This window comes from Epinephelus moara, chromosome 5, assembly GCF_006386435.1.
Source record: "Epinephelus moara isolate mb chromosome 5, YSFRI_EMoa_1.0, whole genome shotgun sequence".
Lineage (NCBI taxonomy): Eukaryota > Metazoa > Chordata > Actinopteri > Perciformes > Serranidae > Epinephelus > Epinephelus moara.
This window is the reverse complement of record NC_065510.1, coordinates 2,960,530-2,976,298: the sequence shown is the minus strand read 5'-3', so window position 1 is coordinate 2,976,298 and position 15,769 is coordinate 2,960,530. Positions and strand designations below refer to the sequence as shown.

At 41.6% G+C, this 15,769-nt stretch overlaps 2 protein-coding genes across 3 annotated transcripts in view; one reads left to right on the top strand and one right to left on the bottom strand.

Moving 5' to 3' along the window:
- kif16ba (kinesin family member 16Ba) overlaps positions 1–15,769 on the bottom strand; it is a 291,583-nt gene that overhangs the window by 139,008 nt on the left and 136,806 nt on the right. The gene's annotated exons all lie outside the window — the stretch shown is intronic.
- The window catches only part of strn (striatin, calmodulin binding protein), a 79,123-nt gene that overhangs the window by 34,658 nt on the left and 28,696 nt on the right, over positions 1–15,769 (top strand). For both annotated transcript variants that reach the window (XM_050043728.1, XM_050043727.1), the window contains exons 2-4: positions 4,547–4,650; positions 9,379–9,452; positions 11,524–11,608. In XM_050043728.1, coding sequence (XP_049899685.1) covers positions 4,547–4,650; positions 9,379–9,452; positions 11,524–11,608 — 263 coding nt within the window. The remainder of the gene's footprint in view (positions 1–4,546; positions 4,651–9,378; positions 9,453–11,523; positions 11,609–15,769) is intronic.

Below are 15,769 nucleotides of genomic sequence, written 5' to 3'. Positions count from 1 at the left end.
AGTGTGACCTCACAAAACATGTTTTTGACCATAAGTTGAGAATTAATTCACTGATGATAAGCAAATTTCACACCAATGTCTGACAGGATAAAATAGTGAAGTGATGACATTTTATATCCAAAAGGTCAAAGGTCAGCTTGACTGTGACATCATCATGTTTTAACGTCATATCTCAGGAACAGAAGGAGAGACATTTGGTCAGATACTGAATTGGTGACTCTAATTTTGAAACTGTGCTGATTATAATATGGACGAGGGGTCAATCTTGGAAACCAACGGCTATCAATCTGACTATAATAAAGCCTCTTCCGTGTGCCAGTCATTTCAGCCAATCTCTATAAACTGATATCTGCATATGACTTACAAAAAACATTATAAAGCTAAATCATCGTCAGATCACATCTGATGGGTTCTGAGACGACATTTCAGTGTTTCAGATGTATCTGTTTAGGTGACGCTCACATGTGATTGATAGATACCTCTCGGACTACAGACTAAAACCAGAACACTTCCGATACCTGAGTCTTGTCCCGTCGCCAACAGACACTGCATTCATGTGCAGATATCTGTTTACAGAGATTACAGAGAGGTAAACAGTCCTGCATGGCAGCGTCGCAGCTTTCTTGCCAGCTGGAACTGTTTGTTGTGAACTCTCATATTAAATATAACAGCTGACCTGGTTTTTATAGCGACTGTACACACAAACAACTGTCAGTGTGAGCAGGAGGAGGAGAAGCAGTAAAGCAGAGGAGGGTTGAACCTCAGGGGTGCAGAGGTGTTGGGGGGGGGATGGGTGATGTCAGCGCTGATGTCATGGATCCTGCTGGGAAACAGCTGGGTCTCTGCACACAGAGCCTGCAGCTCCCAAACTCACAGTCAAGGACGAAGGCTGTTATTATTAGGGTCCGGGCAGCTAAGCTGCCAGGACACTATTGTAATCCTAGGTATTCTTCTTCTTCTTCTTCTTCTTCTTCTTCTTCTTCTTCTTTTTTCTTCTTCCGAAGAAAGTTCAAAAACTGTAAAACTTCTTAAACCTATCTCCTCCCACAATTTTTGCTCAATTGACACCAAACTTGCTACAGAGCATCTTCAGACTGTCCTACAAAAACTACGTTTCTCAGATTTTTGATTTATCAAAAATTGAGCCTACAGTGCATCAAAATGTTTGACTGTAAACGGTACTGTAAACATATACATGCAAATTCTTGCTAAATAAATCTTCAATGTTCATGAAAAAAATGACAAAATTCTAGAGTCATGGTAGATGATGTGTGGCAAATTTCAGAATTTTATCTCAAAAACTGAATTTTTGACAGCATTTTGAATTTTGCTCTAATGTGAACAATTGGAGTCAATGTAAAAATGGCAATTTTAAACATCAGTTTTTCACTTATGGAGCAAATCAATCATTGTTACAAACAAATTACCAACATCTCCATGCTGTCTAGATGCAATATGTGTATTTTCAGATTTTTGTTTCGATAACTGAATTTTTTACAGTGGTTTGAAATCTGCTTTTCCATGCATGGACGGCTGCTAAACCTGCACGTCTGGCTTAGTCAATTTGTGAAGCTACACATGAATTGTCACTGACTAATTAGCTCAGTGAGATAGAGATTGATTCTTAGTCTCAGAGGTTGTGAGTTCAAGCCTCAGCTGATGCAAAAGGCAGATTGTGTTGCTAAATTCCTAAATGTCTTCCAATTCTTCTGCTTGTTGCTCAGAATTGCCTAAAAATGCCCGGACCCGACCCATCACTGCACAGCAGCTATAATTATTATTTATTTTCAAACTGTCATTTCATTGTTTTAGACCAGAAAACTTTTTCTTTACATGTGTCTAAATTAAGACTCGAAGCGAACTGAACCAACATTTAGATGCTTACACACAAAGTTTACAGCTGTGGGTTTCTGCTGCGCTCACCTCCTCCTCCCTCATTATTTGACCTTGACTCCAGGCCGGTCACATGTCGTCTGTTCCCACGCTGCTCACTGAGTCGCTGCCTCACGTCCAGCCATGTCTGAGAGGAGACGTTAAGACAGATCAGACGCAGAGACACGACGTGTTAGTTGGTCACAAGTTTCCTTTCAGTTCCTGTCCCATTTCCCAGGAGGCTCAGATACCTGCTGACCTGAGAGAAGACAAATCTCCTCTTTGTTTGTAAAGATTTGTTTATTTAGAGATATGAAATTTACAATGCAATTACAGTACGCAAGATATGTAAACATTTTCATTCATGCATGAGCAATAAATTTAACAGAGAGGAAAACAGAGAGAAACAGAGACACGTTTTCAGATACATGCAGATGTAGAACAAAAGGTGAAACATAAACGTGAAACATCGACTTAAATATACGTTCAATTAAAATAGTTACAGTGAGCATTGATAAAAAATAAAGTACCCATTTTATGCTATCATTGACTGCAGACTGCTCTTAACCGGCCGATAGGGGTTGCGAGCTTTCCAGAAATCAGCTCGGCTAAAAACAAGTGTTACTGTCTGCTGCAGGACATATTTCACTCCATTGTGGTGCAAAAACTGACATCCATGAAAAGGTTTGGTCTCATTTGGAACTGTAGCATCTGCAGATTAATTCCACACCCGATCGTAAACTGTATTTAAAGATAAACAACGCGTCTCAACTTCCTCCCACTGTACAAAAGTAAAGACAAAATATCCCGGATATCGTCCCTGCCATCTTGCACCGGTGACATCATGTGAAGCCAGACCTGAGCAGTAGTGATCTCCACAGTGTTGATTTCCCGCCCCTGCACCGGTCCAACCAGTAGCAGGCAGGGCCACAGATTGCGAGCACGCTGATTGGCACACACAGCAGTCAATCACGTCGACAGACCCCCTTTTTATAGTATCAAATAACTAATTAAAACCAAACTCATGAGAAAATGAACACTTAAACAGACAGCAGCATTGTAAGGACTTCCTAAAATAACAGATTTATTTCCATCCATTCATCCATTTTTAACCGCTGATCCAAGGCCGAGTCGTGGAGGCAGCAGGCCAAGCAAAGTATGTATGTTGAACCATCTCAACTGACCCCTTTCCAATGTAAAAGGAGCAGCGGCTCTACTCCGAGCTCCCTCCAGATGTCTGAGCTCCTCCCCCCATCTCTAAGGCTGAGCCCAGACACCCTACAGAGGAAACTCATTTCGGCCGCTTGTATCTGTGATCTCATTTTTTCAGTCACTACCCAGAACTCATGACCATAGCTGAGGGTTGGAACATAGATGGACCAGTAAATCTAAAGCTTTGCCTTCTGGCTCAGCTCCCTCTTCACAATAACGGTCTGACACAGCACCTGCATCACTGCAGACGCCGCACCAAACCGCTGATCCATCTCATGCTCCATTCTACCCTCACTCGTAAACAACACCCCGCGGTACTTGACCTCCTTAGCTTGGGGCAGTAACTCTCTCCCAAAAAATTATTTGGCATATGCTTTTGGGTTTTTGGTCTGGCCCATGTCCCATCCGCCATCAGAGGGTGATCGAGATGTTTGGGCTTCACATTTGGGAAGTTGTCATTTCGTCCATCTTTTTTATACAGTCTTTGTGCTCGATGTGTTATGATCCACTAAAGTTAGGCATGATACAAGATGGAAAATACAAAAACAATCTAGACTGTAAGGGAGCCAGGAGGGACATTTCCACTGGATGTATTTTGTAGAGTGGCCCATATTAGCTACCGCGGCTGGAGGTGGAGGTGGAGATCTGCCCTTTACTGAGTGCACTTTTCAAGTTACAGTGTGGTATTAGCATACACTTCTGTAGTCCACCGCTGAGACAGATCCATCCTGTCCATCCTTCTTGTTTTTATTTTCCATCTGTATGCTCCACACATTGAAATGGACATCGTGACATTGCAGATGAAGACCGTGCTGTTGAGGGCTTTGTGATTGTGGGGAGTTATTTTAGCCTTCATGGTCCTTCACACCACTTCCCCTCAGAGAAATCACACACCATTTTCTAAATCCACTAAACCACCGCTGCTGCTGCTCAAACCTCTGTGGGACCGCGGTGCAGCTGAGCACCAAAGTGGAGATAAACGAAATCAGAATTAGACTTGATAAAACTTTAATGATCTTTGCGGGGGAGTCAGATCGTCACAGAGCGGAGACGAAGATCAGAGAAAGTAAAAGCACAGAGGATCATCAAGGCAAATAATTACAGCGACAGAGACGACAACAGAAAAATGATTCAGACTTTGTTGATTCAGTGATTTTGTTTTGGTTTCTCATCATCATCATCATCATCATCATGTTTAATGGAGATTAGGTGTTTTTATGGACCCCCTGAGGTTCTGTTTAATCTCATCCAAACTGTCTGTTAGTCCCGGCTTCTTTTGTGTGTTGCTGATTTTTAGCCTCATGCAATTAACTGCACTTTGGAGTTTAATGGAAAACACACAGCAGGGATCCAATCTTAATGACTGGAGGGATAAAAGATGTCAGAGAATAAAGTTCAGATGTGATTTCCACTGCTCTCCCTGCCGTCCATCATCACTCAGTGTTCCCTCTGTTCTCTGCAGGCTCAGATCGCCTTCCTGCAGGGGGAGAGGCGAGGTCAGGAGAACCTGAAGAAAGACCTGGTGAGGCGGATCAAGATGCTGGAGTACGCTCTCAAACAAGAGAGGTGAGTACATCTAACCTTAAAGGGACAGTTCATCCAAAAATCAAAACTACAAATCTCACTTGTAGAGCTGTCTATCAGTCTAGATGGTTTTGGTTTGAGTTGTTGAGTGTTGGAGATATCGGCCGTAGAGATGTCTGCCCTCTCTGCAGTATAATGGAACTAGATGTCACTTGACTTGTGGTGCTCAAAGCACCAAAAATACAATTGAAAATTTAATAAAAACTCAACGTTGCATGGAGGAACTACTCTTTCAACCTAACTACACCCGCCAACCCTGCACAGAGGGAAAGTACATCTACTGCTAGCTCACTTAGCTAGCTAACGTTACAGCTCAGAGGACACCATTAATGTGTACATCACACGCTGTCATGAGCATGTGCGTCTTAGCCATGAGTAGATGCATACTTCCTTTGCACGGTGATACGGTCGGTGGGTTTGGTAGAACAAAGTCTGTGGATTATCTCAAATTGCTGGGTCATGATTTCTGGAAAGAGACATTGCTGTTGAGTTTTTATGCCGCTGCGACGGTGATAGCCGTGGCAAGAGGCATCATGTTTTTAGTTTGTCCGTCCGAACATCCGTCTGTCCTGTTCTTGAGAACGCAATATCTCAAGAACCCCTTGAGGGAACTTCTTTAAACATCCACTTGGAGACAACAATGAACTGTTGAGATTTTAGTGGTCAACGGTCAAGGTCACTGTGATCTTGTCTGTCTCATTTTTGCAAACGCTATGTCGCAACCCCCAAATTTGACACCAACATCCACTTGGACTCAAGGATGAACTGATTAAAATTTGTTGATCAAGAGGCAGATGATGTCGGTCAAAAGTCAAGGTTATTGTGACCTTTCTCCTGTCTCATGAAATAATATTATATTGATTCTCTGGACAATGATTTGTTATTTGTTGATACTACAAAGTCTGCGACGATACATTTTCGATTCAGTGTGATTTAGGGGCCTGCAATTGATATGAGACGGCCCATTTAACACAATCGGTTACATAAGAAGCTCCCACCTCTTTTTTACTTTTAGCTATAAAAGATAAAACCAACTCATAAATAAAAAGAGCAGTAACGCTTACTTTAAACTGACTCCACTAACTCAGATAAAACAGCACATGGGATAAGGTAACCCTTTATGGAAGAAATCTTTTCATTTTAACCCAAACCATCATCTGTTTCCCAAAACGTCAGGGCTGTCTGTTACGTCGTGTTTAATCTTGTAACGTCATTGTTTACACTCGGCATGTGCTCTGTCTGTTGACCTGTATTTTCTCCATAGTCGATAATGTTCCACGCTGCTAATTTATTCCAGAGAAAATAAAGTTATTCTCATCGTGTTCCTTTCGGCTGCTTGTCATCTGCCTGCTGCTGTTTGACGCTGACACAGAATTTGAAAATAAAGGCGCAAGGTTAACCTAAAGATGATGATATGGAACGATGTTTTCACTTTGCATCGATGATATTGGACCTTTAAATCTTAGGGATCGTTACAGCCCTAGTTGATTGTATAGATCTCCTGTGCTGCCGGGGGGCAAGATGTGTGTGGAGCATCCATGTTTTTACAGACCTGTATGTTAACTCTAAGTGCAACTTGGCCAGTGTGTGGAGGCATATAACTGCGAGGCGATAATTCTGCATCAAATGTACTTTTTGGTGCTTCGAGTGCCATCTGGTTCCATTGTACTGGAGAGAAGGCAGACATCTCTACGTCCGGTAACTCCAACACTCTGCAACTCACAACAAAACTATCTAGACTGCAGACGTTGCGCTAGACTTTTTCGTCGCCGGTCATTTTGACCGACAGGGTCATAAAAATCCGGTCATATTGTATTTTTACCGGTCATTTTAATTTTCGTTTAAGATATTCAAAGACATTTAGTTTTCATTCGTTCGTTTTTAATAAATCCAACAAGCAAGTTATAAAGTGTGCATTAATAAGGACATGAACGAAAAGATGGACAGCCATCCACACACCCGTGCCATTCTGGACACACTGGACGCGGAACCGAAGTGCAGCGCCCAGCAGCGGAGGCAGTTTTCAGTTGGCGCCCATGTTAACCTATCTGACTGTCCACACAGGCCGCTGAGCAGAGCGGAGCACCTGCGGAGGGAGCGCTTCAGTTTGGTGTTTGGTCTATTTTTCACGCGAGCCGCGAGCGCTTCTGTCAAGCTGGATCGAGCGGATCGTACCAAACAGTAAGTCGGACACAGAAAAGACGAGCGAATCCGGCCAACTTTCAAAATAAAATAACAACAGCACGCACTGAGGAACGTGAGGAGAAAATACCGTGTTTATAATTTAAAATAACACAACAGTGCATAACCAAACACATTTTTCAATACCTTAATCACTTTATTACAATTTTAATTTTGTGTCACCGAGCCCACAGACTACATAAATAAAATGGTCAGAACAATATGCCCTATTCATTCAGTGTTTATCCAACACGCTCAATACATGGACATGCAATGACAAATTGTAATTAACTTATTACGTTATAAAAAACGATTAAAATATGGACTTACCCATGTTTAAAATGACCTGTTGAAGTGAAAAAATGAGTACTGACCGGAACAGACGAGTGGAGTCGATCTTTAACCGGCGCGGAGAGCGCAGGAGAAATGCGCTGCCTGTGTGGACAGTCAAGCGCCTGCGACTTCTGCGGCACTACGCGTCCGGTGTGTCCAGGGCTCAACAACGCTACATGAAGCAGATGAATGCCTTTTTCTCTGCAGTGTGAAAACAGCTCTGCCGCCATGTGGGCAGGGGTGGTAATTGCAACCCGTCAAAATGACCGACGGCCTTCAGATTTTCCGGTTAGTGTTGTAAAAAAACGGTCAATGACTGAGAATATCCGGTTAACGCGACCCCTGCTAGACTGATAAACAGAATGACAGGCAGGAGAAAAAATGTGTTTTTGATTTTGGGGTGAACTGTCCCTTTAACACTCGAACCAAAAATAAAATCTTGCTTCTTGTTTTTAAGCTTGGAGACAATTCTCAATTTTAATGTTTCTTTCTGTAAAATGCAGTCAGAGAATTAGATTTATTTAACCTGATTCTCACACCGTTGCCTTTTAATTCAAACTTATTAGAATCAGTTCATAGTTCAGTTGACAATAATAGAAATGTGCAGAGTTGCTGACAACCATCAGTTGCAATCTGCAGTGTGATGAGGAATTCAATGGAATCAAAGTGACTCCGATTGATGAATATAATCAGTGTTAAATTGATCCCTCCACCTCAAAGAGCAGCTTATCCTCTTATGGAATTATTAGTGATAAATCTCATAATCTGGCGACAGATTTTCACACACTTTGGTTGTCTGAGTGTTTGATTGGCAGGTCTGGATGCTGTTTACTGAAGCGTTGGGAAGAGGGGGGTCCTGGAAAAACTTTAGCAGTCACTGAAATATCAGGGCTTGAACATATTATATTACCACATTTAAACCAATTTAAAGGTTGAGAAACTTAATTTAGGATGTGATGGGACACTTCATCTCTATTGGTTCAGTGTAAGCAGCTCCTTAAAGGACCATTCTGGTGTTTTTTTGCCTCCACATTGGTGATATCAGTGGCCTGAGGCATTATGTTTTCATGTTGTCCGTACGTACATCCCATGCTTGTGAATGTAGTAACTCAAGAACACCTCAAGAGAATGTCTTCAAAATTGGCACAAATGTCAACTTGGACTCAGTGAGAAAGTGATTCGTTTTTTATGGTCAAGGGTCAAAGATCAAGGTCACTGTGACCTTGTCTGTCTCATTCTCCTGAGCCCAATATCTCAAGAACAACACGAGGGAATTTCTTCAAATTTTGCACAAACATTCACTTGGTATTGAGGATCAACTGATTAGATGTTGGTGGTTTAAGGGTCAAAGGTCAAGGTCACTGGGACCTTGCATCCATCTCATTCTTGTGAACACAATATCTCAAGAACAGCTCGAGGGAATTTCTTCAAATATGGCACACATTTTCACTTGGACTCAACAATGAACTGACTAGTTTGTGGTGGTCAAAGGTCAAGGTCTGTGTGACCTCACCTGTCTCATTCTCATGAACATGATATCTCAAGAACACCACAATGTAATTTCTTCAAATTTGGCACAAACGTTCACCTGGACTGAAGAATAAACTGATTAGAATTTTGTGGTCAAAGGTCAAAGGTCAAAGGTCACTGTGACCTCACAAAACATTCTTTTTGGCCATTACTCAAGAATTCATAGACTAATTATGACAAAACTTGACACAATGTCTAACAGGATAAAATAATGAAGTGATGACATTTTATATCCAAAAGGTCAAAGGTCAGCTTGACTGTGACATCATCATGTTTTAACGTCATATCTCAGGAACAGAAGGGGAGACATTTGGTCAGATACTGAATTGGTGACTCTAATTTTGAAACTGTGCTGATTGTATAGATCTTCTGTGTGTGAAGCATCCATGTTTTCACTGACATGGATGGAGACTGTCAGAGACACTTGACTGGTGGGCGGAGTCATACAACCACAGGGTGGGCTGGTGGGCGGAGTCATACAACCACAGGGTGGTAATTCTAGTTTATGCATCACTGTTGATGGTTTTCGGAATCATACCTGTATGCACACAGTGAATGTTATTGTTGTTCACTGAGCAGTTTATGAAAAATAAAAAGACATAATTTAACAGGAAATTTATTATGTTTGTGTGTGTGTGTGTGTGTGTGTGTGTGTGTCACCTTCAGGGCAAAATACCATAAGCTGAAATATGGAACAGAACTGAACCAGGGAGAGATCAAACCTCCGAGTTATGATTCAGGTAAGACAAACCGTCTGTGTTCTCTCTGTTGATGATCTGCTGAAATGTTTTAAAAATTAAAATGCTGCCTTCTGAGTGGTAATTGTTCATGGTCAAACCCGGCTGCTGTTCAGGGCCTTTTTTTTTGTTTTTTGTTTTTTGTTAGGTACGACTGATTCGATTGCCCTCCCGATCCACGCCCCCGCTGCTCAGCTTTCACATAAGTAATGTGGTGTAAAAATTATGTTTCATACCCGAGTACCGAGTACATCATCTATGTGACATTCGTTTAAGAATTCGGTTAAGAAAACAACACCAATCACAAGATCCCAAGCCCACACAATGGAGTCAATCCTCCCATCATGCCCACTATTGTTTTTTCTTTGAAGACAATGTGGAGAACGACCCTCCTGCCTTCCTCCCCACTTTATCACTCGTGGCTGTGCAGTTCAAAGGATGAGATCGACACGAGCTGCGGGCATATGCAGATTTCATACGGGAACAGCAGTGTTGAGAAATACCTTTGAAAGTCTGCTCGCCGACTGCTACTCACATTTAAATAGCAGTCCACTTCCGTGTTTTAGAACAGTAGGTTTTCACACCTGAGTACACATGACCTGTTCTCAAGACCACCTTTGCAAGTAGACCCAGATAGGGATCCACAAACCGTGTCTGAGTACGGTACACAGTGTTCACATCAATCAAACAAACTGGACTTCAGGGTTGAGTAAACTTGGATCCAGGCTGGAGTCCCTGATGTGAAAGCCTCCTTAAATGATCACTGTGTCGGATTATGAGATCATAGAGTCAGAAATGCTTGCTGTGACTCGACCAAGAGATATTACAGACCTGATGTTGTTCCCTGACCAATCATCACCAAGCTGTTGGTCAATGTTGGGCTGTCAGTGAGCATCTGTCACCCTAGTATTTGCAGTGCGTCCCACACCGTTGCCCCTCATTGGCCCGTCGGCTTTTTTATTTTTGTTTTGGCCGAATCAGCATGTTGAATCAGCATTGGAGACGGCACAGCCTGTCAGTGAACAAAATTACTCTGATTGGCTGTTCAGCCCAGTGCACAAGAAGAGAAACAAAAGTGAGGAAAGTAAACAAAGAGCTAAAGTCCAGAGGGAGTGAGAACGAAACAAACTTGTTACATAAGGTCAGATTGGGTTTTTTTAGCAGAAACATTTCCTGATGGTTTGTGTTTTGTTCACTGGTGTACGGTAAATATGCTCTGTTCTTTCAACACTGAATTGTGTTGTTATTGTGCTAACTGGCTAACTGGCATCAAGATGATCTTCTGATTTCCCTTTTTGAATGACGCATACAGATTAGCGCCGTCTGCTGGTGTGGAGTTATTTCCTCTCACGCAGGTGCAGAACCTGTGTGCTGGTTGGACGTCGGCTGTTGTGTTCATGTGCAACTTTTGGCCGAAACACAGGCGATGTGAGGTGATGCAGCAGTTGGCTTTCGTTGCTGCTAGTTCTCTGAAGTCAGTTAGGTGTGTCTCGGCCCTTACGATTACAAAACTGCAAGTTGTGTTGTGTGGACATTGCAGCAATCTGACGGTGTTAGAAGTCGTGTAGTGTGAACTGTGGATTATCCCACAGAACAAAGATCAGCTATTTATGACTGTACGTCCACCAAAACAATTTAAACTCAAGGTCCACTTCCTGGTTTATTCTGGAACTTTGAACTGTATCACATGGTTTTCATCAGCAGATGGATTAGATGTTCAAACTTTTGATTTCGCTTAACGCTTTAAGGATTTCACACACAAAGAATGAAGAACCTTTCGGCCAAAGATCAGCCTCTGTCCTCTCCTCACATGAGTTTTGTGTTGCGAGAAGCCAGTTAAGGTGGATCAGCATCAGGATGCCTCTTGGACGCCTCCCTGTGGATGTATTCTGGACTCATCTAATGAAGAGAAGAGTTTGTTTCAGACCAGAAACTCTCTCTGGGGGATTATACAGCCCATCTGGGGACACGTCAGGATCCCCAGGAGGAGCTGGATGATGTGTCTGGGGAGAACGAAGTCTGGATGAATGAATGGATAGAAACATGTTGCTAATTCTCTCTGTCTCACACACAGATGAGGGGAATGACAGTGAGGCTCCCAGTCCTCCGAACAGCAGCCATCAGCTCAGCTGGAAACAAGGACGCCAGCTGCTCAGACAGTGAGTTTACACACACATGAACACACACACTCATTTAGACTCTCAGAGTGTCATGGGACAGCTGACTGTGTGTGTGTGTGTGTGTGTGTGTGTGTCTCAGAACAAAAAGCAGAAAGCGGCAGAGTCAATCTTCTTAATGGAGATTAACACTTTTAATGGGAATCAAACAGACTAATCCACTGTGACCAGTTGGAGCTGACAGTGGTGGAAGAAGTGCTGAGATCCTTTACTTAAGTAAAAGTACTAATACTACGCTATAAGAACACAAAGAAAGGTCCTGCATCCCTAATTTTACTTCAGTAAAAGAACAGAAGTATCAGCAGCAAAATGTACTTAAAATATCAAAAGTAAAAGTGCTGATAGGTGACAAAATAATACCTTTCATAATGTTATTATTATTAATGTTATTATTCTTACTTATGCATTAAGGTGCATTTCAGGGATCTTCCAGTGTAAATTTTGTTGATGAAAACTATGATGAAGGTTTTCTGTCAACGACCTTTTTTCCAGGACAAAAAAAAGACAACGATGAGCTAAAATAGATCTTGATAATAAAAACTACAATGATTGATTTTCATTGATGAGATCAGATGAAAATGTTGGTGGTGGACTCTCGGACACTGAAAGTCAATAATGGCCGTGCTTGTAATGATCTTCAGATGCCTGATGAGCGACAGGCTGGTAAACTCCAGTAAATAGTCTGCACCAGGATGTTTGGGTTGGTGCGAGTTGTGAGCTGTAATTCAGCAGTAAATAATCAGCCGTGTGTGTCTGACTGTGGATGGTGGAGCTGCTGAATGGATTTGTGGAGTTTGTTAGTTGCAGCGGTGGCTGTTAGCAGCTAGCTCCGCTCGCAGCCTTCACAGCTTCACCCCGCAGGACTCCACTCAGTCCGGACTGGAGAAGGTTTGTGGGTTGATGGTGTTTGACAGGCAGGTAGGAGGCTCAGTTATCTGTGAGTGTAGCTGTGCTGTAAGTAAACAGTCTGAACTCAGATCAGTTTTCTCTGACAGAGATGAAAGTTTAGTTTGAATCACCAACTCTGTGAGAGGACACCAGTTTAAACCTCCAGACTAACATGTTGCACATGAAGAAACAAGTTATGTTTCTGCTTCTTAACAGTCACATGGATAAGTCAGAGTTTACAATGAACCTGGGGACAAATCCTAGTTGGCTCACATTAGTTATTTGTTGAGAGCATAAATAGAGAGATGTTGAGCTTTTCAGATGATGATCAGTAAGTGTGTGCTCGTAAATCAGCCCTTAAACCTGTCACACACTGCTGGAGACATGACACACACATTATTTTATACAACCTGTCACCTTGAGTCTGATTTATGATCCATGAATTAACCTCACTGGATTAGTTTGAAAATAAAAACAGATATAGAAAATGTAATGATATAAAGTTGACTAAAATGTTGTGAATTTCCATCGACTAAAAGTAGAAGGATAAAAATGGCTAAAATATGACTAAAACTAACAAACATTTTCATTTTAAGACTCAGACTTAATCTAAAACAGCTGTCAAAATGAACACAAGGTTCTCCTAAAGTTTTGTCTGGTTGAGGCAGAAACGTTTTAACTATAACCAGGGTTGCAGCTCCACACTCCTTCTCTCCTCCTCTGCACTCTTTGTGCACAGCATGTGCAGCACCAAACCCGTGTCAGATTTGTTTAAATTAATTATAAAGCAGTGTAATTGGAAACTTAAACCTTATTTCAAAATAACGTTGTTTTTTTAAGTGGAAGTGGGAAAGCAATTCAACTTCTGTCTCCGCTCACACCGGGCAGTGGGTGAAGTGGAATCTGCGACTGAGACTTGGAGGGAGACATTGTGATTTTACACCAGACTAGCTAACTTGTTTTTAAACTTAATGGTGGGTTATTATTGCCTTTATTAGTCTGACTGTACTGAGACGTTTTAATGGTGGTTTAATCTCACAGCAGTTACAAACGATACGGAAGCTCAAGGCAAACTCTATCATTACCTGACTGTCCATGAAGCCAGCTTTGCGTGCTTTAACTTGGCTGTGACAACAAGGGAAGTTGAAGAGGGAGCGGCACGGGCTCTTGCGGCCTTGCAGAATTAAAACACGCTTCTAAATGAGAAGTGGTACCATGGTCCAAAATTTTAAAAACTAAAATATAAAATTAGAAAAAAATGTCTTGCAAAACAGGGCATTTAATTCGTCAGAGGCCAAAAGGGCAGGTACTTGAGCGCCACCTGGGGTCTATCTGTGCACGTGCCTGATTTTACCAGAATTTTTCATGTTTCAGCTTCAGGTTAAACAAATCACGTGTTTATATTTCTGTTGACCATTCTGTAAATCATCCATCAGTTATTGGATCAGTTTCACTCCTTCCAGATTGGTTTCAGTTTGTTTCATTTCTTCTAATAAAACATCTAAAACTACAGATATGATCCTTTCAGTCCTCATCTCTCAGCAACGATCAATCTTACAAGTTAAGAGTGTTTTCTACAAGTGTGTCTACAAACGCTCTTTAATTTCTAAACACGTTTCCCAAAGCAGCAGTTAAGAGCCTCTTAACATCTGCTGTCTGTGGAGCTGAAGCTGATGCTGAATACTGAATAGTGTCTGTAAGCCGTGCTGTTTATTAAAAATACATCACAAAGTGTGAGTTGTAAATGACACAAAGAAATGCTTCATACTTGGAACTGTTCAGTGTGAAAATGAAGCTCAATGTGCAGCTAACAGTTGCAGCCCTTTATAACCCATGTTCCTGTGTGGAAGTCAGATTAACCCTCTGAAATCCAAACATTTCTTTTTCTTTTTAAACTGTTTTTAGCCTCAATACTTTGGTGTTTTAAAGGGTTAGTACGAATTCACCAAAGTGAAACTATACCAAAAAAGGCAGAAGTAGATCAGCGGCTTCCATGTTCATTGAGGAATCCTGTAACATCTATGTGACAAAGCAGTATATAAGTCCGTAAAATAAGTAAACTGTACAGAAAGAAAGGGCAGTATATAAGCATATAGCATCAAAACAAAGCAAAATATAATAAAGGGATTTTATATTATTGACTGATGGAGGTATAGATATTGCATCTGAGTGATTTATTGTTAACAGTAAAAAATAAAAGCAAGTTATAATGATAATAAATAGACAGGCCGAGTGGCAATGCCGACCACTGCACCACCGTGCCACCGCCGCAAAAAAAGTTCCCAAATTCAATGTAACACTCGGTGAGTGACTGATATACAAATGGTCATTTGGGCTGTGAAGTATTTCTTTAAGGTTAAAAACGTTTTTAAGATGGATTTTACATCATCTTGTTCTAAAGATGCTTCTGGGAAAAAAGGCCACTTTTTCACACAAGTCAAAAGACCCTGTCTGCACGTACTGGTATACAGATATTTTTTTAAACTGATATTTATTTAGCCTCTCGTCCACACCAAGGTCATTATAACAGAGACCTTTTTTTAAGGCTGAAGGTCAAGATTTTTTAAAAACTTCAGTTGCTTATAGTCCCACCAGGAAGTCAAAGTACAGGAGCTGGGATGTGACAATCTGAGGATAAAAATTCAATAAAGCAGCTGTTTTTTTTTTCCTGGAGAGTTGAAACGCAGCGATGCTGAAAAATCTGACAGTGGCGACATGTGACACAACAAATATAAACATGTAACCAGGTGACACTTTTGTTAAGAAATAAAAAACTGCGAGCTTCTGTTTGTGATTGTGGTTGGTGTTTTTTGCTTCTTTCTTTTGACTGTGTGTGTGTGTGTGTGTGTGTGTGTCAGCAGTGGCTGTGTGGTGACAGTGAATGGAGGATTGTGTGGAGGCGTCGAGGCCTCCTGCGATCGGAGAGGCTGGTACAGAGCGAGGGAGGCCGACCTTCCTCTCTCTCTGTGTCTCTGTGAACAAACACACTAGTCGTTATTCAGAATTAAACCTCCGTCCACTGAGGATAAAACCTCTCCATAAAACGCTGCTCTCAGGTCAGCAGGCTCCTGCTTCTCTTGGCGTCCCAGGGTGAAGGTACAGTACAAAGACTAGTTTGAACTTCTTCTGAGTTGCGTCTTTTAGGCCTGTTGCTCAATTCTGATTGGATACTGTAAGATAAGGGGTAAACTTTACTTCTTTGTTCAAGTATTTTGTGAGTATTTGAAATACAAGAAGTCTTAACTAAAGCTTAAA